The sequence below is a fragment of the Phalacrocorax aristotelis genome, chromosome 5 (assembly GCF_949628215.1).
Source record: "Phalacrocorax aristotelis chromosome 5, bGulAri2.1, whole genome shotgun sequence".
In the NCBI taxonomy this organism is placed as follows: domain Eukaryota; kingdom Metazoa; phylum Chordata; class Aves; order Suliformes; family Phalacrocoracidae; genus Phalacrocorax; species Phalacrocorax aristotelis.
In genome coordinates, this window is record NC_134280.1 from 50,741,630 (window position 1) to 50,767,694 (window position 26,065).

At 50.7% G+C, this 26,065-nt stretch overlaps 2 protein-coding genes across 14 annotated transcripts in view; one reads left to right on the forward strand and one right to left on the reverse strand.

Moving 5' to 3' along the window:
• Positions 1-10,155, forward strand: part of LOC142057781 (USP6 N-terminal-like protein) — an 85,918-nt gene extending 75,763 nt beyond the window's left edge. For all 9 annotated transcript variants that reach the window (XM_075094474.1, XM_075094475.1, XM_075094471.1 and 6 more), the window contains 4 exons: positions 911-976; positions 2,403-2,502; positions 3,734-3,886; positions 4,070-10,155. In XM_075094474.1, coding sequence (XP_074950575.1) covers positions 911-976; positions 2,403-2,502; positions 3,734-3,886; positions 4,070-5,367 — 1,617 coding nt within the window. In that variant the 3' untranslated portion in view covers positions 5,368-10,155. The remainder of the gene's footprint in view (positions 1-910; positions 977-2,402; positions 2,503-3,733; positions 3,887-4,069) is intronic.
• Positions 10,156-16,880: 6,725 nt separating this feature from the next.
• The window catches only part of HRAS (HRas proto-oncogene, GTPase), a 42,750-nt gene continuing 33,565 nt past the window's right edge, over positions 16,881-26,065 (reverse strand). For all 5 annotated transcript variants that reach the window (XM_075094438.1, XM_075094440.1, XM_075094442.1 and 2 more), the window contains 4 exons: positions 22,606-22,784; positions 20,133-20,292; positions 19,282-19,404; positions 16,881-17,191 (listed from right to left, as the gene is read on the reverse strand). In XM_075094438.1, the coding sequence (XP_074950539.1) occupies positions 19,285-19,404; positions 20,133-20,292; positions 22,606-22,784 (459 nt within the window). In that variant the 3' untranslated portion in view covers positions 16,881-17,191; positions 19,282-19,284. The remainder of the gene's footprint in view (positions 17,192-19,281; positions 19,405-20,132; positions 20,293-22,605; positions 22,785-26,065) is intronic.

Here is a 26,065-nt window from a genome sequence, read left to right on the forward strand (position 1 = left end):
ACAGGTTTTCACTCAATTATAGCCACAGGGCTGGGGGAGCCTGGGTGGGGAGGATTTTGAATAACTCAAAGTTCCTTGTTGCCTCCTCGTTCCCAAAGGCTCCCTGGGCTTGCAGGTGCCTAGGACCAGCCAAAAGCGAAGACCGGAGCCAGCTGTTAATCCCATGGGCTTCTTTCTCTTCCCATCCCTGCCGCTTTCCTGGCTTTGCAGCAGCGGTCACATCGACTTTGTGCATGTGCAGGGTGCTGTGCATCCCAGCACCGCCCATGCCCCGCCATCAGCCATGCCAGAAAAAGCAAAGCTGTGTGCGAGTGCTGTGCTGGGAACCAGACAGGGATGGAAAAGTGATAGTCTGGGGTCATGTTGGTGAGGTTTTTAAGAGTTTTCCTTAGCCTGTCAGGCTGTCCTGCTCCTGCAGCAGCCATGCCATAAAAATGACGTAGTGCTAGCAAAGCTGGCTCGACTGCAGGTCTGGATTCAGCTGTGGGATACTTGGGGTTAATAATTTTTTGTGGTGCTCCAAGAGGCTCGCATGGTAATTGCTATGGAAACAAAAATGGTAGTCTGCAAGGAGTGCGTCACTTAGGTTCCTGGAAGGTTTTTGTAAATCCCTGGTATAGATATTAGGCAAGGAAAGCTTCTAGAAATCCCTCTCCAAAGTTGTGGCTCAAGTCTAGCCACATCAAGGATCAGGTCCAATGAGTATCTCGGGCAAAGGGCCAAAGCAGGCCTTCAACATTGGTATTTAAAGCAGGGGCTTTGTTGGGAGACAAACCGCAGCCAGGTCCTGCACCCAGACCCCAGCGTTAATAAACCGACCAACCAACCTCCCCCAAAACCCTATGAGTTGCTTGAACCTCCAGCAGCCAGCCAGGTGAAACACCTGTCTCTCTTTGCTGTCTCCTCCTAGGACAAGGAGCAGATGACTACGGGGATTTACACGACCAAGTGGTTCCTGCAGTGTTTCATTGACCGGGTGAGGATGCTCTGTGGGTTGTTTCCTTGCTCCACCACTTGCATGCATGGTTAATCCGCCTGGTTTTTTGAAAAGTATCATAATTTGAAGAAGGTGTTAATATTTTGTAAGGTGGGATATTATGCATACTCTCATAAGGCAAAAAAATTAATAACGGAGAAGCTAAAAATAACTGCATGTCACTGATGACAAGCCAATTCCTGCTGCCTCATCACAAGTGGTTGCTGGGAGATGGCTCAGCAGCACCAGCGTAAGCTTCAAAGTCAGGAGAGATATTTCTCTTGCCCACTGGCACTGCTGCAAAGGCAATTAACCTCACTTTGGCTCTAGAAACAACATAGGGAGAAGAGCTGGAGGCACAAACCTGAACAAATAGCACTGCGCAGCTGCAGGCAAAGGAGTGGGCTGGGCACTGGAGACACATGAAAGCATGAGAAAATTACCCTGATTTGTCCAGAGCTAATTTGCCAGTCCTGAGCCAAGACTACTTTATTTTTAGGGGCAGCATGGTGCTTGCACGCATGAACACAAGATCCAGACTTGATAATGTTTAGGACATCTGTGTGTCCCCAGCCTCAATTTTCTGCTGCCCCATCTCCTATAAAACAGTGGATGACCTCTTCCCCTTGAGAGGGAACTCACTGCTTTGCAGTCTGTTACTAAAAGCTGTATAAAATGCAAAATTCCTTTAACTGCAGTAACATATGGTAAAAGAGCTGCAATGGCCAGTTGTGCCAAACTCTGGAGAGTAAGCACAGCATCTTAAATTTGAACTACAGTGTCACAGTAGGACTAGTATTAATTTCCATGTTGGTGTGGTGCCTTAAGTCTTTGCTGGGAGGCAATTTTTGGATATTAGTTCACTCATGTTTGTCAGATTGGGTCCGGGTGCAAATGAAAACCTCTTGCAGAGGTTTTTCTAGCAGGTAGAAATAGGCCTGTGTATAAGGAAGACCACTTCTCTAGACACCAAAGGAATGATTTTTTTTTTTAATGCTTAGTGAAGCACTGTTGGGCTTTCAGACCTATCCCAAAAGTAGCCCTTCATCTGTTTGGGCAATTTGGGTGGATACAGGAGTGATTTTGGGCGCCCACAAGGCTGAAAGGTCATGATGCTCCCTCCTGAGTAGCAGAATCCATGTACTAGTATGCCTGTGTGGAAGGTTTCTTCTTTTTTCTGTGTTCATGGCTGGATTTTAAGTACTTTCCCAGCCACCCAAGGGTATTAGCTTTAAGGCAAAACCATAGATGATAAAATAGTTTTTTGTGTTGTAGATGAATCCAGGACATCCAATGCATTGCCCTGTTGTGTGTTTTGGTGTGAGGGGATGTAGTGATGCCACCAACCTCTGTGTCTTCATCTCATCAATCAATGCTAACAAGTGTGGTGCTAATGAGCTGGTTTTTGTTTGTGTATTTGAAACAGACCCCCTTCACCCTCACCTTGCGGCTGTGGGATATATACATCCTGGAAGGAGAGCGGGTGCTGACGGCCATGGCTTACACCATCCTCAAACTGCACAAAAGTAAGGTCCCAGCAGAGCACGTCTCATATGGCAGAGGTGGCACTGTGCTGGGCCACCCTTGTGCTGCCAACCCGGAAAGCCTTGCTGGCCACTACCAGCCTATTCTGTGCCCTGAGCTGGCCCCAAATGGCACAGTCCTGTGCTGATGCTCCGGGGAGGAAATGAGATACCGCAAGGGATGAAGTGCTGCACTCAGAACACAGCAAACCACACCTGAAATGCTCACAGCTGCTTCTTTCTGTACACTGTGCCCCATGTCCTCTATGAACACGTGTTTAGGGGCAATGCAGACAGCAACTGTGCCGTCTGCAAAGCTCAATGTGGCAGTTCAGCTGAAAAGGCTGTACAGGGAGAAATAAACCCATTAATAGACTTCTAAAATGGCCAAAACCTGGTTTTCTTACATAACATTAAGGCAGTGATGTTTCTACCTCAAGATCTTTGGACTTTGAACCCTTCCGCTCCCATAAGCTACAGCCTTGCTTTGTCACCCTGTTAGGTCTTTAGTCTGGGACAGGAGTGATGCTGATATTGGATGCTGGGAACCTTTGGGCCAATGGGATTTATGGGACTGCATGTGTTGGCTTCTGCAAACAGCCACCCTGCTCTTCCTTCATTGAATGAAGAACAGGCTATCCAGAAATATATCTTCAAGTATCCTATTTGTTTGCAAAGACTGGGAAACTGGGAAACTGTCAGGCTGGCAGAAATTATCTGGCTGTGAAATTATCTCTCCTCCCTGAGGAATGTGTGGTGTGGATCAGCATTCCTGCCTGCATCCCATCTTTGTTTGCATCCCAGACATGGGTCAGCATCCCTGCCTGCATCCCTGCCTGCTGGCTGGTGCAAGCTGGTGTCCCTGGCTGCTGGCAGCAGCTGTTCAGTCTGATGCTCAGGGTCTATCTCATGGAGCTTTTCCTCCTCCTAGAGGTATTGGGGAGAACTTCCAGAAATGACCCAAAACGTTCATCCAGGTCAGCATTGGTCCCAGCCCCACCATCGACCCACCATTGCAGAGTTCCTGCCCAGAGGTGGCACGGATATGTAAATGTATTAACAACCCTGAGCAACAGTAGGAAGGTGGGAGAGAGGCAAAAACATTCAGGCTGTCCCATCCTGGAGTGGGAACAGCAGCAGAATCCCAGATAAATCCAAAACAATGCAACCCATGCTCATACTACCCTGCAGTTTGGCCGTGCTGCTGCCATTACTCCTTTCTACTGTCTCCCAGAGCGCTTGCTGAAGATGACGCTGGAAGATTTACGGGAATTCCTGCAGGAGAAAATTGCTGCTTCCCTGCAGTACGAGGATGATGCCGTCATTGAGCAACTGCAGGTCTCGATGACTGAACTGCGCAAGATGAAATTTGACCTTCCCCCACCAGGTAGGTAGAGGGGAAGGAGCGCAGCCAGCAGTCCCTGTGTCACCTGGGGACCAGAGCATCCCTCTGGCATGGCTGGGAGCCAGGGCAGCCCAGAAGGGCTGGCACCCACTGGGTGGGGGCATGCCAGTTGCAAAAATGAACTGATGCACGGTTTGGGTTTTGTTTTCTCTGCTTCCGATGCAGCAAAGCCTGAGGAGTTCCCACGGAAACCCCTCGGCCTGGAGCTCTCCCTCAACCCAGTAGCCGTGAAGGGCAACGTGGCAGCCAACGGCCAGAACGGCCGGGTGGGTGAGCACCCCCAGGACAGGGAGCCCCATCCCTACAATGGCCCCGGGGCACCCGGAGGAACAACGGCAGTGGAGGTGAGGACTCTTACCCTCCAAGGCAGTGAAGCAGCTGAAGCGACGGACATTTACCTGCATCCTCCTAGTGAGGGGCTGCCAGGAGAGGAGGGTCAGGTGGAGCCCACCAGGGAAGGGCAGCAGCCACCTCTTCTGAAGGCAAGTGAGACACAGGCCCATCACCACCTCCTGCCCACAGCCCTCCCTCTGGACCAGCCTCTTGTTCCTGGTCATGCCATCAGGGACCACAAGTCAGTCTCCCTCCCCACCCCAGCTGGGCATAGCTCCTTGGACTCCTCTCTCCAAAATATGCCAAGTCCTCCTGACTCAAGTACCGCTGAGCTTTCTGCTACGGACCATGTGGTATGGCAGCCAAATCCTGCTGCCGTGCCAGTAGGAGAACAAGCATCTTCCCCCTGCAAAGAGAAAGGGCTCGATGCACCCCCTCATCCTTCACCGGGCAGCTGGCAGCAGCTCTCTGGCACGTCGCAGCACAATGGCTCACCCGAGAGCAAGAATGGGGAGGAGATGGCCAAGAAGCGCTGCAGAGCAGCGCTACTGGACAAAATGGACTTGAAGCACTTGGCATCCAAGGCTGCCTCCACAGGGGAGCTTGCCAGCCTGCAGCAGAACGGGCCAGGGAGCGCCACCGGCACCGCGCACTGGCTGGAGCACTTGGGCGCGCTGCCTGCACACGGGCTGGCAGGCGGCAGTGTGCCCCTCTTACCCAGCAGCAAGTCGGAGGCAGTGGGGCTGGGCGAGGGCTGCCCCTTGCAGCGGGCACCGTCCCCCACAGTGGAGGGGAACAGCCCCTACACCATTATCAAAACCACCACTCCCCTCCACCTGGCCCATGCGACGGAGCAGGACTTCTTGAACAGAAAGCAGATGGCATTGCCTCTGCCAGAGACTGGATGTCCCCTGCCTGCCACCTCCATGCCACCACCTGTTATGCTGGACCTGGAGGAGGTAGATGCCCCAAAAGGCCTCCAGAAACCTTTAAATGCACTGAAAGCCCCACGACCCCCGCTGAGCCCCAAACCAAAATTACCGCTGCAGGTTGCCAAATCCCACTCAGAGAATAGTTTCCTTTCAGGCTCTCCTCCCTTGGCAAAGCTGCCCAAATCAGTGACGTTTTAGTGGGGATGGCAGGGAGGTGAGTGAGAAGAAGTGGGTGCTGGTACAGCACCCTCACCCTGTTTTTGGGACACCCTGCCTTCAGCAGGGCTGTGTCGGGGTGACAGCACAGCAGCTGTGGCCTGTTGAGCTATACTTCGGTACGAGCACCCAGCAAGAAGATGGAGCGGTGGCTGCTGGCGCGCCAAGAGGCACCAGAAAATTGGGTTCGCATCTTTCCTATGGACAAATTGGAAAGCGCTTTCATTTTTAATTCCTCAAAGCTCCTTGAGCCTCACTGCGTGTTGGGGCAGAGGCAGGGCTGGTGAATGTGTTGCGTGTTTTCTTTTGCTCCTGCCTGCTGTGGGTACCCATGGCCATGGAAGCATGGTGCAAGGCGTAGGAGTCCAAAATGCTTTCTTTAAAATGCCCCATCAGTGCAGCCAAAAGTGTTCCTTTAAAAGGACTTTGTAGCAATAGATCTTTATTTGTTTTCCCAGACCCATGGTTGTAGGCAGCAGCATTTTCACATGGGGCCATGGCGTCCTGGCAGGGTGCAGGCAGCCCGCTGCCTACTCTATGCAATTCTACAGAGCAGTGCCTGGCTGTACCTGGCTCCTGCTGTGGTGGTGGATGGTGTCCTGGAGGGGAGGTTTAACAGCTGGTGAGTCCCTGGGCAGTCTCCTTGGTGTCACCCCTGGTGAAGGACCACCAGAAGGATGGTTCTTTCCCAAGTTCTCAAGGTGACAAGAACAGCGATGAAGGTTAAGCCTAGTCTCTTGGGCTGAGTGGCCTTTCCCTTGCAGGTCCAGGGCAGCGAGCAGGCTTGCTGCCTTTCCGTTGGCTGAACAGGAAACGGGCCTGCTGCCTTGAGGAACCTCCTGCCTTCAGTAGGTAGCTGCTGGAGATGTGATGTTTAATCACGGTGCCCAAGATAAGGCTCGCATTTACTTTGAGCAAGTGTCAGGGTGGAAACAGCATAGGAGTTGGGGAAGAGAAGCACATTGCCCAGAACCTCATCTCAGCCCTTCTGGTTTAGACCACCTGGAAATCAACAACTAAGGAAGGAAACATGGGTACAGAGGTTTGAAAGATGATGCTGTAGAGCATCAACATCACCACAGCCCACTGCTGAGGAGATAACGTGATGAGTGCCCACTTGCCCTTTGTGCACCAAGTCCTGGTGGCCTGTCCATCTCCTCCCCATCCCAGGGGGGTGCTGCCACACAGCCCAAAGCGTTCGCTGGAGGCGTGCAGAGACCTGGGAACAGTTCACCCTACTGAAAGAGCTGGTCCAAACTCCTGTTCCCAGTATCTTCACCGCTGTAGGTGAAGGGATGTCATCAGTAAGATCAATGGAAGCAGCAGGAAATAAACTAGTCCAGATGTGCTGTATTTGATGGGGTGGCTGTCCAGAAGGGGTGATCCCACCTTAGGGCGGACTGCAGGTGGGATTCCCATCCCTTCAATGGAGACCCTGGGCAAAAGCTTTAATTTCTAAGGAGATGTTGAAAATTGGTTTTTAGCTCACAGGCTACTTCAGTAATATAACTTAAGCTGAAGCCTACCTGGAACCACAGCAGAAAACTGCCAACTAAATGACCTTCTGGGGTTTATCAGGGTCGGTTGGTCGTGTGGTTTTGCTTTTGTGTTTTTTGGTTTTTTTTTTTTTTCCCCTCTTATGTGCATGGGGTGATTTTTGTTAGCAGCAAGGACAGTGTCGAAAGGCACACCCCCATCTTTGTTTGGATGTAGCCGGCAAGACCACAGCACCCTCAGCTTCTGGTGCAACCCCTGCTCTCAGAGACCCCATCTTCTGCTGAGTCTCTAACTTTGCTTGTCCTCGCTCCCTCTGCAAAGCAGGGAGAACCCTATTAGCTACCTCACAGGGGTATTGTGAGGAGTCGAGCGGTGCATCATTATTTGTATTTTGAGACATCGCAGGTCCTTTCTAGGACAACAGTGCTTGAATGGGTTTTAGTTGTGGTGGGGTGGTTTTTTTTTGTGTGTGTGGTTGTTGGTTTGTGTCATCCGTGTTGTCATCCATCCCCCCCCCCCCCGTAACAATGCCATAGTTAAACCTATTGGTGTGTTAAAATACAGTATTTCAGGCCACATATCGATTGCCTTTTGCTAGCAGCCCACTGGCCTTTGGAGCTTGCCGAGAAGCATTTGAGGGCTGGTGGTCACCTCTTGGCTTAGTTTCTGTAGCTTGGGGGTTTGTCCTCTCCTTGAAGCACACACAAGACTCCTGCTACCATGTCTGAGCATTTGGCTAATGCATGCAAGAGCTAAGACCCCTTTCCCTTCATTTTGGGCACACAGCCTAAACAGTGTTGCATGTGCACTGGGGCTCCTCACCCAGTATGTGTCCAGGATATTTTGCAGTATTCACATATGAAAAGGTGGTTTGCTCTGAGGCCCTCGCTGTGCCACCTAAGCAGCTCCTCTTCAACATTCAGCCCCTGAAAGCTGGCAGATTTGGGAAGAGTTCCTGGGGCCAAGTAGCCTGAGCTGCAGGAGGCAGGACCATGGCTTCCTTTTCTTGGAGTAATGCTCTCACTTCAGCACATCAGTGCCTAATCTATTAGGAGCTGACCAATCCCTTCTCCTTCCCTGCCTGTTGCTGCAGATGGCGTGGCCACGGCAGGTCTGTGGCAGCAGGGGTGGGCAGAACATGGCCCAGCCTCAGCTCTTTGCTTGGAATAGGAAGGGAAGGAGAACGGTGAGGGTGGCAAATAACTGGCCCAAGCCCCAGCCTTCCACAAGGGCCTCAGCTGTGTAGCCCCTCTCACCATGAGGAAACTCAGGAAAGCATCTCCCCCCATCCTTGCCCTTGCAGCCCTGGGACAGCTCTCGCCTTGTTGTTCTCCATGTAGTTTTAAAGACCAATGATGGGGGGGCGGGGGGGGTTTGGGTTGTTGTTTTGAGTCTGTAATTGAGCACTTTGAGTGTCTGTGGCACCAGCAGGCAGCAGGAGCCATGGGGACCAGGGCTAGGGCCTGGCTCCAGTGTGGGACGACAGTCAAGGTCAGGGTTTCTCGCCATGCACTTTGAGACCCTGGCTACCATCTGCTTTTCTTTTTAATTGCTCTTCTTGTTTACAGCGTGGAACGCTTCCTCCATGAATCTTTCTAATGTATTATAATTATTACTTTAAAAGAAAAAACATTTTGATGTCTGTGCTTTTTTTGTGGGGTTGTCGTAGGGAATTTTTTAAAAAAATAAGTCAATTATTCCTTTTTATGCTGATCCAAACAGACTGTCCAGCGTATTTGATGCTGTATTTTACATGGTTGTAATGATAATAGTTAAAGAAGTTTAGCATAAAATCAGACTCCACAATGTTTCTTATGGCAACAGATGCTGCAGCAAGACCGGCTCCCTTCTGCTGGCTTTTAGCTTGGTTCACTGGGTATGCTTCAGCTGTGGAGGGTCCAACCCATCCATCTCTGCCTTCCTCCCTGTTTTTCCACTATGCTTAAATCCAGGCACCCCCAGCAGCATTGGAGAGAAAACTGCTGCTTTCTCCATACCGCTGTCCCCTCCCTGCTCGCTGAGCCAAGGGCAGCATCCTGCACCCAGCCCCTGCACATCCCTTCTGACACACAGCTGGTGGCCAGCAGTCCCACTGCAGCTTTCTTTTTGTCTGAAATTTTGGGTTTGGAGTTTGTTTTCCTGGCAGGCAGCACTGGGAGCGTTGGACAGGAAGGGGAGCAGGTGGGCACAGCTCCTTGTACTGCAGGTGAGTGAGTGGGTGCAACTAACTGTGACGCTATGTGAGTCAGGACTGAGTCATGCTTACACCAGTCACTGGGAGCATAAGGTGGTGCCATTCACAGCTGAAAATGGATTTTAAAAGCTGTGTGTGAGCAGCACCTGTGACACACCCCAAATTTTGCAGCTAGTGCTTCCTGTGCTGACATGGCCGCAGTATTGGTGGCTTTGGGGTGTTAAATTTGGGTAGTTTTCCCCTATGAGAAAGCTGCCATTTGGTAGTTAAACAAAGTGGTTATGATCATCTTTCTGTACCAGAGCAGCACAGAGGGCTCAAAGACTGACAGCAAAATGGAGGAGCCACAATTAGCTAAACACCACCCCAGGATTTAAGGGCAACGCAAGAAATGTGGCATCCCTGTGCGTCACCTGGTGGGTGCTGTAGGCTGGTATTTCTGCTTCTACCAGTGCTCTGTCTCACTTAAAAGAGGTCAAACAAGACCAAAAAAAGCTCCTTACCTTGTTCTCCAGTGTCCTTAAGTTAGCTCATTTATATTAACTGGTTAAAACCTGGTCTGCAACCTGTGAAAGAAAAAGCCAGCACCACTAAGCACCACAGTGGAGCAGCAGTGCAGTGAGGATGCAGCTCTCAGCATATCTGCTGTATCATTTCATGCTGAATGCCAGCCCAGGGATGCTCCACTGTAAGCCCGGTGGGACATCCCTGGCTTGGAGTGAAGCAAACCTTGTCCCTCCTGTGTTTCCAGGTGCCTGCAAGCAGCCCAGTTGCACAATCTGCTTTGTGTCACTTCCCAGCCAACAGCCCCTATAAACCTGTTGGCTTTTAGGTAGCACAAAGGAAGCAGCTGGTTGGGACCAGGTTTGAGTGGCTGTGGCATAACATAACAGGCACCACAGGGCTTAGGATATGGCATTTATCCAGCTGCTGGGGCCAGCTTCAGCTCCATGCTGCCATGGAGGGAGCAGAAGTGTCCAGAAGGGCAGGGTTTCCCTCAGGGAAGGTGAGTCATGCTGGGTTTGAGGGATGTGGCAGAGCGAGCCCTGTTCCTCTCTGAAACAGCCTCAGTTCACTTGGTCATTAAAAAAAAAAAAATGGAGTAAGACTTTGCTTACTGGCATTCTTGGTCCCTGCATCCCATGCATGTGCCTGGTCATGGCCTCTTGGCTGTGGCAGGGTGCTCTCATCCTGCCCCTATGGCGACCAGGGACAGGCACGGCTCCACTGCACCCCCTGGCAGCATCCTTCTGGCTAATACAGGAACACCCAGCCTTGAATGGGTGGTGAAAGGGGCTCCCAGGTAGGGTTTCGGGACTGGGCTCATGGAGGATGTGCCAAGCACCCACTACAGAGAGTCCTTCCGAGGGGGGTGGCCACCCCTTGGACTTGCCTACCAGGTAACCCTAGAACTTCCATCCCTAACCAGAGAAGTGGTCGTCTCAGGGTAGACATAAGCCATGTCTGGTGTCCAGCCTAGGCTAAATGACTGGGCTCCACAGCTGGTGCCACAAGCAGCAGGTCACCAGCATGCTCTCCTGCTGCAGGAAGACTGCAGCACAGGAGGTGCTGGGGATGGAAGTGCAGACATGCCTGCAGCTGTCAAACAGCACCTCCTACCCCCTTCCTATGCCCCACAGGGCCTGGATGCTGCTCCCAGGGGACCAAGAGCTGTGTAGTCCCAAGCCCAAGCTTACTGATACCCATTACAGCACTGAACAGCAGCAAATGAACTCTGCAGAAGGTACTAAGGCTGCTGCTTAAATCCTAATGGCCTTATCAGCCAGAGACTAGCCCTCCTGCTGCCTCTCCCTCTGTGCTTGGCATTTGCCAGTATTCCCATTAAATCCCCCCTTTCCCTGGTGGAGCCACTGCTCTTGTCACGGCTTTAAGACAACACCAACTCCCTGGCACCCAGGGCTGGTCCCTGCCCAGAACCACTCAACATTGACCAACAAGCTGTGCTCAGCTCTGGTGCCCTGGCAGCCCCCAATGGCTCCTGTCCTTCCTGGCTCATGAACAGCCAAACCAGCTGGGACAGGCAGGCAGCCACATCTTGCCCTGGCGTTCTCTGGCTCTCTGCCCAGCCATGGCTGTGTTCCTCATCCTCCCTACCCACCACCACCAAGAGCTCAGTAACCCTGCTGCATGTCTCCACAATACATCAGCGAGTCAGCACTGAATAATTGATGCTAAGTGGAGCCTGGAGCGAAGCCAAGCTGAGGGAGGGAGCAAGGCTTTAGGCTGTTTCAGGCTCTGGTCCCAGGATGCAGCAGGGGGAGAGCTGGGTGTGCTGTGCCTGGGAGCTTTGTGGCCCAGCCTGTTTGGCAGAGGCAGTGCCAGAGTTCAGCTGGGCCTGGGAGTCTTCCTCCTCTTTGCCCTGCTGTGCTGCTCGCCTCATGCTCACATGCTGCTGTGATGCTCACATACATGCTCCTAGTGTGCTGTAAAGGGGTTGTAGCAGCACTGGCTGGAGCAGAGCAAGGGCACGCATAGCACAGGGCATGCAGCCCCCAGCCTCAGCAGCCTTGGCTGGGGCTGGTACCTTGGCTCTGCTAAACCACAGACCCATACTTGATCCACAGAGCAAGGCTCACCTGCCCTAGGGGGAACAAAGCTGTGCATGGGGCCAGCCCCATCTGCCTGTCCCAGTTCCCAGCAGTTGCTGGTAGCTAGAATGTTTGCTGTCACACCATCCTCTCAGCAATGCTACCCCTTCCTACAGCACATCATCAAGTATAGAAGAGCACATGGAAAAAATAACAGCCCAGCAGCTGAAAGAAGCATGTCTGACCCCTTCCCAAACCATCTCCCAAATCCTACAACCACAGTGGCCGAGGAAGCCCGCAGGGCATACACCAGCATCCTTCTGGTAGTGAGGCAATCATGCTCACCTAACAGGACATTGGCATAACAACAGCATAGAAGATAAACAAACCAGAGCTGAAACAACTTGGCCAACACCTCACTAGGAGACACAGTAGCTGGTCCCACCCGAGCGTCCCTACTCACTGGCAGCAGTTAAAAAGGAATCCCAGTGGGGGATGGAGATGGATTTGAAGGCACACACAAAGGCATGAGTCTGAGGGATTGGAGTCACTAAAGCCTGGCTTATTTAGCCCTATTCTTCCCTGCAGTAAAACAGGCTCTTCCTAAGACACAGAGGAAGGTTAACTGTAAGAAACTTCCATCCTTGCTCCAAAACTGGTATGAGGTCCCTGGAGGTATGTGCAGATAGATGGGGTACAATACCACAAGCCCCTGTTTCCAATCACCCCATTAAGAGCCTGGGCCACTCTGGTGCCCTGAAGGCCACTCAGCCCAGCCCCATACCAGAGCCCCACACCCTGGGGCTCACTCAGGCAGGCAGTTCCTTGGAGAAGCTGGTTCTTGGGTGGCTTTGCTTACTTTCATGGCTCCTGGTGGAGCCAAGGACAGGTGATACAGAAGTACTGCTCAGGCTGGAAAGGTCTGCAGTAGTGGACTGTACTGTAGTCCAGAAGGGAAACCTGGTCTGATCTGCCTTACCCAACTACACTGCAAGTGAGAAGGATGAGGCCAGCATTTAGCCAGGGCTGCTCTGTAAAACACAGCCTTTCATTCAGCTACCCCCACCTCGCCTCTCAGCACTCCCTCCAGCAATAAGTGACTGTTGCCAGCTCCTGCAAACTCAACCCAGATGCTTGCCAAAGCCTTCAGGAAGCACCATGCACTCATCTGTCTTGGAGCCACCATCTCTGCTGGCTTAGGAAAATGCTTCTGTGGAAGCCCTCACAGACCAAAAGACATGAGATCTGTTCCAGCATTTAATCAGCATCTTTAAGCACTTGTAAGTGATTTTGTCAAGTTGACTCAGCTGTGATGTCTCTGGAGCCCCAGCCCTTCTGTAATAAGGTGTGGGGTGCTTGAATAATGTGGGAGACAAGAGCTTATACATCAGTGGCAAGACATCTGGACCTGACCAGACCAGACCTCCTCAGCTATTCCATCATTTAAGTACAGGTTCAGAGGCCACTCCTCCACTACAGGAGATGCAGCCTCAACAGATGCCTGAAGCCATCTCAGAAGTGGTGTTCACACTTGCCCAAGATCCATGGCACAGCACCAAGTTTAGTCCAGCCTTACCATGACCAGCTGAAGAGATCACAGCAGCCAAACATGAGCTCATGGGCCCAAATATATCAAAAAGCTTACCTCTGTGGACTTACGCAGCTTCCGGCTATGCAACTAGAGCAGCTCTTCAGAATAACTGCACGTTCTGCTCACCTAAGCTCATGCCACAGACGCTGAACTGAGATGAGCAACAAAATCCTTGTCATAAGGGAAACGATCGCAGTATCTGAAAACCACATCTTCCAGTCCAGGTACTTCTAGAACAAATGTGCCTTACATACCTATGGGGAAAATCAACTCCAAACCCAGAAATTCCTTCTCCAGACCTACATTTACTCTAATGAAACTGTAACCTTGATATTACTTTCAGACTCAAGAAGTTCAGCTAGCAAGCAGAGGACACATCATAAACTCATATACTGACCTCCTGCTGTCATGACCAGCAAGTTGCTATCCCTGTACCCAAATTACCAGCACCAAGTCAACAAGTGAAAACACCAAGTCCAAAGTAACAACTCCACCTGAGAGAAGTGATATGATCTGGTTTTTGCCTACCCCACAGATCAGATCAGAGCTGATGTAACTTACTGTGCACTGAAGATCTATCGTGATTCTCCTGAAGCCAACCTCCTGGAACAAAGATGCAGTACTACATTAATACAGGATCAGTACATGATTTCAGAGGAAGAGCTGTGGTGTCAAGCTTTTAGCACCTCCTTTTGCTCCTTACCTACCTCCAACTTTCAGCATGGACTTGAACATTGAACTGAGTTGGGGTTCCTTGTGATCTTCTAATTACAGCAAAAAGCTAACCAATGGTGCTTCCAGCTCCTGAGGTGGCCACGTTACTGACCAGCACCATTTGACAAAGGGTCCTGGCTTCCTCCCTTCTGCTGGGTGCAATCCACAAAAGGAATGAGATTGGTTTGAAATCTGCCAGACTCAGACCACCACCTAACAGCCAGGCCCTCCTAAGATGTTTGCAGTCTCCAGTTCCAGCTCCTACCTGCCTACTTGATTTCTGAAGTGGTGTCCTGTCATAGCACTGTTCTACCACCTGCACCAAGATGAAAGTGTATCCTGGCTCCTGAAGGACCTTTAGGTCCATCTGCAGAACCCTAGTGACTCCTAGCACATCTATGTCTGCTTTAGCCATACATAAAATAGGACTATAACAAGCTACCCCAGAAAAGAGACACTAAATACCTGGAATCACTTCAAGTGTACAACAGATCAAAGCAGTGAAGTTTTAACTAGACTCTTCCACTGGGAAGAAAAGCCTGTCTGGTGCCTGATGGTGTACTGCTAAACATAGACACTGACTGCTGAACCACCCACCATGAAACAGCTTGACTTCAGCACCCCCCAGTGCAACAGCCATGAAGAGTGGCCCAAGGAAGCAACAGTATTCTGCAACTAGAAAACATTCAAACAAGGTATGTGACTTGACCAGACCCAGAGCTTTCCTGAGCAAGCTGGAAAACCTCACCCTGAGGGGTGCAGAAACCTCTCTTAAAGGGAGTCGCTTGTACTTTGGCTTCCTGCTCCTGACCAAACTGCTGAAGGACTCTCTATTCTAGCCAGTGCTGCTCTAGCACTCCCTCAACAAGACATGCCAGCTTTTTGCAACTGCAGCTGGTGCCTGCCCTGTGAAGACACCTCGCCCCTGGTACTCCCTGGAGCTCCTCAGCTTGCTCGATCATGGCTCCCAGTCTTTGACTGTGGTTTCTGACTCTCAACCAGAAATAAGAAGATATTCTCAGTGGTTAGAGCCATCCAGAGTTCAGTCCTTGAGAGAGCCCCAAACACAGTGTTACCCCTCCTCTGAAAGCCTCCAGACAGAGCTATCCCATCCTTCACCAAGGGCCTGGTGTAGGATGGGATAAGCTCTATTACAGGAAAATAGCACCAGGTTCCTAGTGCAGTAACTCTACCAAGCAAGGGCCCCCACATCAACCCATTCACTGACTGTTAAGGCTTTTAGTCATCTTCCAGAAGGACAAAATAGCCCTGCCCTCTGCCCTGCCTGCAATTGCACACAAGCTGCCAACTTAGGAACAAAACCCATACTTTCAGGCTTCACACTTGAAACAACTTAGGTCAGGAGGTTTTCTGGAGCCTCTGGTCCAGCCCCACCATGTAACACCAGACTCAGCATCTTCAACGCTCCTCCAGCATGAGGAGAGGCGCTGCTGCAAACAGCACATCCAGCTAAAGGCAGGGCAGGTCTTCCCTTGGGTAATATCTCCCTCTTGAGCTGGGATCAGCCCTTCTCCTATAGGAACTGGGTGCCAGTCAGCTGTAGCCAGGGTGGGGGCTGTGCCCCACAGCAGTTCAGAGCAGGCAGGTACAAAAAGCAAACCATTAGCACAAGTCCTCTCTTGCCCAGGCCAAAAGCATAGGCAGCAACTCCAAGCATCACTGGAGTTTAATTCTGCTGCTTTAATTCTGCTGCTGTCTGAGAGAGTATGAGGAACAGGACAGGAGGCTGCCTACATGGACGCTGGGAACCCCTGGGTGGGCTGTGGCTTTGTGCTGGGGGTGACCAGGGTTTCTATACCAGTTTTGCTGTGTGAGGCATGTGACTTGCACTGCCCTCGCTGCTCCCAACCCCTGCTGGCTTCAGCTGCCGAACCCAGCACCTCTTCAGGCCTGGGCTAGCCCATGCAGAATAGCTCCCTGCCACACTCGGCTGGATCACCTTCCCCCTTTGATGCTCTTAATTCTGGATGCCAGCTAAATTAGCCTGTGCAATAGTTTGGGAGAGGGAAAGGCAGCGAGTGCCGAGCCACCTGCTGCACTGAGTGCTATGCCTTGTCTTGGCTCTGCAAGTGAAAGGCACATGGGAGAAGCTGGTCAGACCCCCAGCAGAAATCCCAAAGGAGCAGGGCTGAGCAAAGATGGGCTTCCCAACAGATTAGCCCTTATCCAAAACACTCTCACCTGCTCTAAACCCAAGGACTGGAAGTCTGAATCCTTTAGTCTTAGTTGTTGAGCAGCCAGACAGCTGCCTGGAGTGCACGAGAGCCCTTCTGCTACATGCTCACCTGTAATTAAGCTGTGCACAGGGCAGACGAGGATTTGCATACCATTATACACTGCTGACAGACTGGAGCAGCCCAAGGCATATGTGCTATGCAGGTGTTAGTGTTAGCTAGGTGCTGGAGGGGAGCAGAAAGGCCTAATTCTACCTCTGGAGCACATATACATTTGGGAGGTGCTGTGCCAGAATAAGCTGCCTGGAAAAAAAAAACATCAAGGAAGCAACAAACTGGCACCAGCTGAGGTCAACCCAGCTCTCAGATCTCTGCCCCAGTGCTTCTTCCCTTCCAGGCATCATGCATCTGAGGCCACAAAAAAAAAATCCCACAAGGACTAGGCTGAAGGCAAAGCACCCAGGGGAGCACCGAGGACAGGCTGGGACTGGTTGCGTTCTTCCACCCCACCAAAACTTGGGGCCAACAAAGAGTTTCAGGTGGGCTGGGGGGGACAGAGACATGACGATGACTTGCTAGAGACAAGACAAAGACAGCTCTTTCCCCGAAAGATACCCCACCCCAATCGCCTTCACAGTCTACAGCACGGCCTTGGCCCATGGAGAGCAAACAGTGCCCTTCCCTCCCCGCCGTTCCACCAGTGATCCTCCCAGAGCTCCAGCAGCTCTGGAAGGAGGACACAGCCATCAAGACGGTTTGTCGAGACCATCAAATAATAATTTACTGTGATTCAATCTGTGGCTTTGTACAGTTGCCAGGGTGGGAGGAGGCCAAAGGAGGAGGGGATGGGGAAAGAAAAAAAAGAAAAAAGTCGTTTGCCGCAGGCTTGTGTGAAGTGCGAGATAGTCCTTGGAGGGGGCTCATACTCCTCTTTTCCTCTTCCTCCTCCTCTTCCTCTCCCCCTCCCCCTATACTCCTCCCCTGAATCTGTTTGCTTCTTCCTTCGCTTCACCTCTTTCCTTGCGGTCTGCACACTGGAAACCTCTCCAAGACACGGTCCAGTCAGCTGAAACCAGAAAAGGACACTCATTAGCACCATTTGCTGTCAGAACCAGCGGTGGCTATTTCCATTACCCACCCCTCACGTTTTGGGATCACTCTGCTATTGCCCACAGAAGGAAACAGAAGGGCTACACAAGTCTTGGAGGTCTGGACCTGGCTCACCAAAGCATCTCCATGCGTGCTGAAGGGAACAAGCAAATGGTCTGTGGAGTGATGGGTGAGCCTTGGGCATCTCACCAGACCTTCTGCCTCTGCCCAAACCGTGTTATGGGAAGGGGCACTGTCTGGCAAGATCCTTCTCCAGGGATGATGGGAACCACAAAGTGAGTCCAGAGCAAATGGAGCCAAATCTCCCTCACTCCCTGGCCACACACCCACCCTTCTTCTCCCCAAAGCCCTGTGCGTCCTTGTCTTGCTTCTCCTTTTGTGCCCTGATGTTCCTCCCTCTCTGCTCTTGGCCACTGCAGCTAGAATAAGCTGGGATGTCTGGTTTCCAGTTTCTGCCTGAGTATAATAAAAATGTGGGCAACTCACAGGGCACGCTCTTAACAGAGGAGAGTGTTTCCAAGAGACTCCTTCCCACCCCTTCTTCCCCCTTTTTTTGAAAGCACTAAAGCACTGCCCACGCTGGTGCTGGGCACTGGGCTGTGACAGGGACTGGGTTCCTGGCAGTCAGTGTAGGGGAGCAGCAGCGTCCACCAAACCCATGCCGTCAGCTGTGAGCCAGAGCAGGAAATGAGCCCAGACCTCACATCCGGAGGAAATGCTCCTGAACATCTGGAGGACCTGAACATCTGGAAAACCTCCCTTAGCAGTGATAAGTGCTGGGCACAGCATTCGGCTCAGGCCCCAGGAGAACTTGTGCGCCTCAGCTGGGAGTGCAGGGGTGGGGTGCTGAGGTGGTTTTTTGCTCATAGGAAGCAAAAGCTGCCAGCATTTTTTTTTCCAGGGAAGAGCTCTGCTGCACTCACAGCCTTTGGCTCAAAAAGCAACGGACGAAAACCAGCTGCCCACCTCCACCTGCAGTGAGATCCTCTTAACAGCATCTCCGGACAAAATGCACTACTTCTGAGAACTCCAGCAGTTGTGTGAAGGGCCAGTCTGGGTGCTTGGGAGACTCCCCAAAAGACATTAAGGGCAATGCCTGAGCAGGCTTTTCTCCCATATCCCAGTCTCAGGTGTCCCTAGATGTACATCTCCCATGTGCATTCATCCTCAATTGCCCCTCTGTCTACTTCTACCATGGAAGGAGCTGGTTACACAGCCAGATGTTCCTAGGCATTTGGCTTAAGGCCACCCAGCTCACACCGGGACACCAATAGGAGCTCTCCCTCACCGCTATCCAGCAGGATTGCAATGATTTAAATAAACTCATCATTTAAAAAAAAAAACACACAAAAAACAAGGAACGAAACAGAAGAAAAACAGGCAAGTGAAAACAGACAATCTGAAAAACACTGTTTCTGGCTCCAGCACATACAATTTATAAAACCAAAACAGCCCCCTTATGGCTAATTCTCAATATTGCATCAGTTCCATATATCCCAGGGGATATATCTAATGCGGAAAACTCTTCTGAGGAACACAGGACTTTCACAGTGGGACGGGTCTGCTCTGAAGCTTTAGGATGAGGCAATATACACGAGTGCATTAGGAGACAATGCGCTCACCCAGATCTTCAACTGAACTCTTCTAGGGCCAGTCTGGTGAACATGCAGTGTGCCACACACATTCAACACCAGTTTAACTCCTCTTTCAGAGGGGCAGCATGGGAAGGAGCTTTCCCGGGGAAATCACAACAAAACACATATTTTTTTAAATTCAGTTCTGTAGAATTTTGTTCCGCAAAATAATGGGAAAAAGTAAACAATCCTTTCCTCCTACACACTTCCTCAAGAAAGTGGGAATTTTGACTTACCTATGTTTTGACAGAAAAATTCCATTTCTGTCACAAAGGTGTTTCATTAAAAAAAAAGGCCTGTTGCTGAAACTGTTTCTGCTGCATTTGTTTGCAGACAATTGTATGTGCTGTCACTTCCTGCCCTGCTTCCAATATACCCCCACTGCACCCCACCTCCTGCTTCTGAAACTCACCAGTCACGATATCACACATTTACAGTTCATGCAGCCAGGGCCGCTCTCATCTGGGGGATTCAGCTTGCGCAGCTTGTGCTGACGGATCTCTCGCACCAAGGTATAGAAGGCATCTTCAACGCCCTGGAAGAAAAGCATCGCTTGAAGCAGCTGCCCACTTAAAGAGGGGACAGTGGAGAGAAGAGAGAGCTCTGCTCCCCAGCTAGGTGTCCCTAGTGCTGTCTTTAGCAGTGCAGATTGGAGAGTTAAAGGTATAAACGAAGCTGGGAAGACTAATAGGGATCTTAGTGTGGCCCCTGAACAGACAGCAAGATTGAATGAGCAACCATGAGGCCAAGGAGCGCTTAAGTCCTTGAGATTCATCAGCTTTCACCAGCCTGAATGAGGTCTACCACCCAAGAGAAAAGCCACCACTAGCACACTGAAGGGACCAGCCAGCGGCTCCATTTCCATCTTTGTGCTTTGGGAGCCCCACATAGTCCTTCCAGCACTGGTATATTCTGCCTGTAGGTCTGCCAAATATAGTGTGGATGAGGTTAGTCAAGTGCCCTGAGCTTAGCTGACCTGCAGTGACTATGGGGGTTATTCCAGAGCCTTGGAGAAATCCCTGAGAAGGCATCTTCCCTTCACTGCTAACAGAGTATGAATTCTGCACTTCTACAGATTGGAGGCTTGAGCCTGGGCGGGGGGGGGTGAATGCCCTGATGAAGCATTTAGCCTTGAGGAAGCAACTAACCCAAGCCCTTGCACCCATCTATCTGCAAGGCAGTGTCTGCCTGTTCCTGCTTCTCCAGAACAGCACTGGAGAAAAGAGAAGAAAAAGAAGATTTTGTTTAAAACCCTCCTCCCACCTGTCTGGTTTTGGCAGACGTTTCTATGTAGGGGATCCCATAACTCCGGGCCAGGTCCTGTGCTTGCCGAGTCTCCACTGTCCTGGCTGGTAGGTCACATTTATTTCCCACCAGCACCATGGGAACATCATCTGAGTCCTTCACCCTCTTGATCTGCTCCCTGCAAGAGTAAGAAGTACCAAAGTAAAAGGAGAAAAGGCGTCAGGGGCAGCTCCAGGACACTCCACACCAGTTTGTTCGTAAAGAGTTAACAGCTACGCTTTGTTCCTGCCAAGTGCCTTGTGTTGGGCTTTCAGGAGAACAGAAATGACCACAGCACTTAAGTGAGTAAACAGCAAAATGGCTAGGGCACTTCTGGAAACGAAAACTAAACACACTTCTGCTCTTTAAATGCAACTGTTTACAAAACACAACTTGAAATTATTACAATCTGTATTAAGACATGAGCTTAAGACAGTTTAAGCTAAATAAAAGTAAATTCTTGAGCAGTTACCTGTAGTTCCAACATTTTAGATCAAGAAATCTCCCTGAATGGGATAAAAAATCCCAGAACACCTGCAATCAGAATTTGCTGAGTTGATAAACCAGCTTTTGGCAGCCATAACCTTTTCTGCAGATGCACAGGCAATATTTGCTTCCTTTCAGTTTAGTTCAGGTCACTCAAAGTTGAGAAACCAACTGGGAAGCAAAAAAGCTGTAATGCTCGCTTCTTCATTCCAACCTCGAATTTAAAACTAGGTGGGCGAGGATGAGATCCACCACTTCTGAAAATTCTTAAAGGCCATTATGACCACAAACAGCCCATTCAATTCCCTCCTGACAGATAACAACTTCCTTTGCTTAATAAATCATTTAACTTCAGATGCAAAACAGCTTTTTTTTTTCTTGCTTATGCATCCAGAACATTTAACATGGTTTTATTTAACTAATAAAAGCATTATTTAAAATGCTGTTTTTTTCATTTTAACCGAATTCAGATTTCCATCCAAAAGCAGCTGGACATGTATCTCACACACAAAACCGATCACCGTTTTTTAATGTAGTATAACATAGAAATTAGGTCTGACTATATGTACAATATGCCATAAAGCCACTTAAATGTTCCGTGTAACGTCCTGATCAGCAAACGCAAGTACTAAATTTAGTGCATGGGCTACACTTAGCTGAAAAGCGATACCTCCTAATGGTTACTAACCAGGGAGAGCCAGCGTTTCTCTGGGGAATATTCTTTTAAAAGTGCAAACACAAAGAGCACAGGCGAAACGAGATGAAAGCCGATGATTTACATCATGATTAAAACCGGGGCTTGGAATCAAGCCATCCTGCGAGTGATTCACAGGCACCAGCCCCGGCACAAGGATGAATGCTACTGAATCCCTCAGGTGCTTTAGGAAAATCCCATCCTTTGTCCTCCAGTTCAGCTAAAACAAGCCAAATTAGTCCAACTGTATAGTTATTATGCTGAACACATCTGCTAGCCAAAGACTGAGACATCTCAACAGCTCGGAGCACTGCCTCTGACTACAGAGCAAGAAAGGGCTGTGCCTGTAATCGGAGCTACAGGATTATCTGGGACCTGGGTTTCTGATGAGGGACTGGGATACACAGTCCCTTGGTGGGCAGTGGACAGAGTGGGAACAGGCAGAGCCATCTCTTGCATCCTCTGCAAGTGCCTCCCATCACAGCCAAGCCAAAAAAAAAAAAAAAAAAAAAAAAAGACAAAGCAGAGAGATCCCTCCCTAAGCTAGCATCAGGGTAACCAGGGAAAACTCCTGCTGCATTCAGATCATCTCCTTGGCTCTCCAGCTTTGCAGGGGTGATGGCAGCAGCGGAGAGAAGCAGGGTGGGTAACCTGGGTGCAGCCAAAGCAGGGCCATGCCAGGATGGGGTCCCTGCCACTGCTCTCCAGTACATCCTCTTGGGCAAGGCACCTTACTGGGGCTCTGACTCTCCTCCTGCCCCGCCTCTGCCCTCATTGAAACAGAGCTCCAACATACCAGGACTGCCTCTCCCCATGTGTGTATGGCTGGCAGACCACAGCCTCGCCACAATGGCTGCTAGTGGGGCAAGCAGCCCTCCCTGCCCTTCCCAGCCTCCTCTCCCAGATCCCGGAGCCCAGCAGAAGTTGCTGAGATCGATTACAGTAACAAAACAATTCCATTAATTAGGGAGGGAAGGGAGGGGGCCATAGAGGATCAGCTCTCTCTTTAGTCACCATAAACACTTAAACATTACATTACTGAGTCCCCAAAGGCCACAAGCAATCCCTTCGGATGGGTTTTATTGGAGTCACTGACATTAGCCGTCTGCTCCATCTCTTCCCTGAGGAATGGCCACTTGAGCTAATTGTCTTTGCTGGCAGCCAGTGCTTCCACCACAGGGCCTGATCGAAAAGGGAGGGCAGGAGGGTGCAGCAGCAAGGCATCCCCTTTGCACAGAACAAAAGGGAAGGGGCCCTTCCCAGGACACCAACCTGTACTGGTGAATATCTTCAAAGGACTTGGTGTTGTTGATGGCGAAGACGCAGAGGAATCCTTCCCCCGTTCTCATGTACTGGTCTCTCATGGCACTGTACTCCTCTTGCCCTGCGGTATCCAAGATGTCTAACAAGCAGGTCTCACCATCAATGACAACCTGTTTTCTGTAGGAATCCTGCAGGCCAGGAGAGAGAAAGGGAGGAGGATGTGTTAAGGGAGGGCTTGCATCTGGCCAAGCAAAGGGATGGAACGAGTGCATCCCTGGGAAGATGACAGGTCATGCTCTGCCTGGGTTTAGCTCCCATTAAGTAGTCAACTCAATCTGTTTCAAAAATGGGAGGGAAAGTAAAAACATGAAAAAGGAGGAAAAAAAATAAAGAGGAAGCAGCTGAGCAGGTTTTCCCTTCTCTGTCAGGGCCACAGAAGAAACAGCCCCTGGCTTGCTCTCCCCATTCCCAGCCCTGCCTCTGGCAGACCAGGGGCAGCTTTGTCTCTACCACACCACACAGCCCTTGACAACTATTTTCCTAAACTCTATTTAGTCCCAACTAATCCTTTCTGCTGCTGCCCTGCCTGGGTGCTGGACGGGGACACCCAGGAAAGGCAGCTCTCACCAGCCAGGCTTCCAGCCACTACCTGCAATCTTCAGGGCTGGAAGGTGTTTAAGATCACCTGGAAATCCAGCACCTCCAATGCATCTCAGACCAGGCACCAGAGGTGATATACCACCAGTAAGGCTGCAAACTGAGCTTGATGGTAAACCTCTCCTTCAAACATGAGGAAAAGAAAAAAATATATGTCACGCTGTGAGGAAGACGTTTCCCACAACCAGTCAGTGCCGAGAGGGCTCTATGAGAGGTAAGCACTATCCAGTCAGGTCCTCTGAAGTTGGGTTTTTTCCCTGCAGCAGTGGCAATCGCAACTTATCGCAGATTTGAGAAGGCCTGGAAATGACTCAGGGCATCCCTCAAAAGGTTTCATTTTCAAGGCAGCCTCCTCAAAGAACTGCTCCTCCCCACCCTGGTGGTCTCATCAGCAGGGATGCTGCTGGGGCAGCCCCTGCATAGAGGAACATACTCATCCCTCCTCCAATAGCTGTCCCCTGAGTACAGCGCAGCATTCTCAACTCTCAGCAAGAGGAGTAAGCCAAAACCAAAGGTATGAAAAAGGCGCAAGTCAGCAATATGACCGTGACAGTGCTTTGCAGCCACTCACAGAAGCTACAGCTGCAGTTTAAAATTAATTCAAACATCTGCTGCTCTTCCAATGACCACAACAATGTTATCAGATGAGCTCTGCAGGTCTGCAGACAAACAGCCAACACAGCAAAGGTCATCAACAGGACCAGCAGCGGCACAGAAAGGGAATGGGGCCAACGCAGCCTCCACCCTTTGGTTCATTACTACAACATCATCATCTACTGGGGCTAACTGAAGTTGTTCCTCACCTTGCTGAGAGGGCCACAAAACCGGAGGAGATTAGGTCTGCTCTGCCATGACCTTCTTGGCCATGCCTTCCCAAAAAGGGGACTGCTGACCCACTGGGAATAAGCATGGAGTGATGGGCTGGCATCCAGCCAACCGCTCTGAGGGCAGCTGGCAGGGTGCCCTGTAGGGATGTGCTTTCATTTCTAGCCAATAATATATCTTGAGCCTCCTTGGTGCAAGGTAGAAGAGCACTGGTTCCACCTCTGGGGTCCCAGTGCCTGGCAGGGTCCGGCAAAGGGGACCCCAGTGCCTGCTCTGCCCAGCAGCATGTCCTCCCACCCCTGTACCCTGGCTTGTGGCCAGAGGACAAGCCTCTCAGCACACGTGTTCGCAATTAATTGCTGAGTCCCCAGTTACAGAAGGTGTCACCAGCAGACAGCATGCCTATGGAGAAGCAATCCCACACCTCAGCTCAGGTCATCAACAAGCTGCTTGTAAGGCTAGCCAGCTCACTCACAGCCTGCACTCAATTCATTTAAGCAACAGCTAAAGCCTTTGCTCTATGCACATATACTCTTTTTTTCCCCTTTTATCCTGCTCATTGTAGCATTGCTGTGCTGTTTGTTAGCCAGTTGAAGAGAGTCAGCTCCTGTGCATGATCTAAAGCAGCATAGTCACAGGAGGGTGGTTTTTTGGTCACATTAGAATGGCCGGCAGGTGTGTGTCCTAAATCCCCCAAAAAACAAAGCAGAATTAAAAGGAGACACCATGGAATGAGAAGATGGCCACGGTGCGGGGCACAGCCAAGGGAGCTGTAAAGGTACCAGGGCTGGTGGGACCTTCCAGATGGTGCCCTGAGAAAAGCACCAGGGGCAAAGAAGGGTAAAAAGCAGCCCACGGCTCCTTTAGGAAGAGGAGAAGGGCAGAGTGGGGCTGGGGGAAACAGGGGAGGAGAGCAGGTGTCTGCCAGGGCACAGGCACGGCAGGAGCAGGCAGGCAGGCAGGGTGAGGAGGGTGTGCTGGGAAATGCCATGCAAGGTTTACATTCCCCACTGCCTGTTTACATGAAGAAAATTCCCTGCAGGGTACATACAGGGTGCAGCCAGCTGGAGACAAAAAAAAAAAAAGGATGCCAAAACCCAACACACCACTGGGTCAGAGCTGCCTCTGCCCCCCCAAGGTCCAAGACAGGACCCATCCACACAGATGTCTCCCCAGAGAGGTTGCTCTCCATCAGCAGCTCTTTTGCCGAAAACAACCTGGAATGGGTTTCTAAGAAAAGCATACGATGCTACTGGTGATGAGCACGTGAGAGGAAAGGAGCTGGGCAAGAAGACAACTGCATCCATAAACAAGGTGCAGCACCGAGACTCGGGAGCCCTTAAATTAAATTCCAGTCTCTGCTGCAGACTTTCTGGGTGACCTTGGCCAAATGACATAAGAGCTTTTAAGTGCTTTCTCTCCTCCCTGTCTCTAGGACTGTAAGACTATTTCTGCCTTTCTACCAAGTCTTGTCTTACTTATTTAAATTGTAAGCATTTTGGGTGGGGACTACACATACAGCACCTACCAGAATAGATTTCTGATCCCAGCTGGGGCCCTTTAGCCATTATGATAATAATAACTGCAGGAACAACAGCTGCATTTATACACATCTGGCAGAGAATCCTTTAGGACTGCAGACAGGAAGGTTATTGTCCAAGACACATGACAGAGCTGTAATTTGCCTTCCCAGGGTAGACCTACTCCTCATGCAGAGCAGCCCACATCTCCCCCAAACAAAGGTGTAAATCATGCAGAGGATAATTAGCATCTGGCTAGCAATGGTGAAAGCAGTCAAAGAATGGAATATGTTTTTAAAAAGCAAAAAAAAAGTGTAATGGATATTGAAGACTGGACCCCCCTCTCTGCACAGCGTGGAGGAGCCCAGGCTCCCTGCCTACTTCTCCAGGCAGGGTGCTCAGTTAGACAGCCCAGTGGCCAGTGCTACCATCCACACTGGCTATGAGACCCATACGTCAACCTTTAA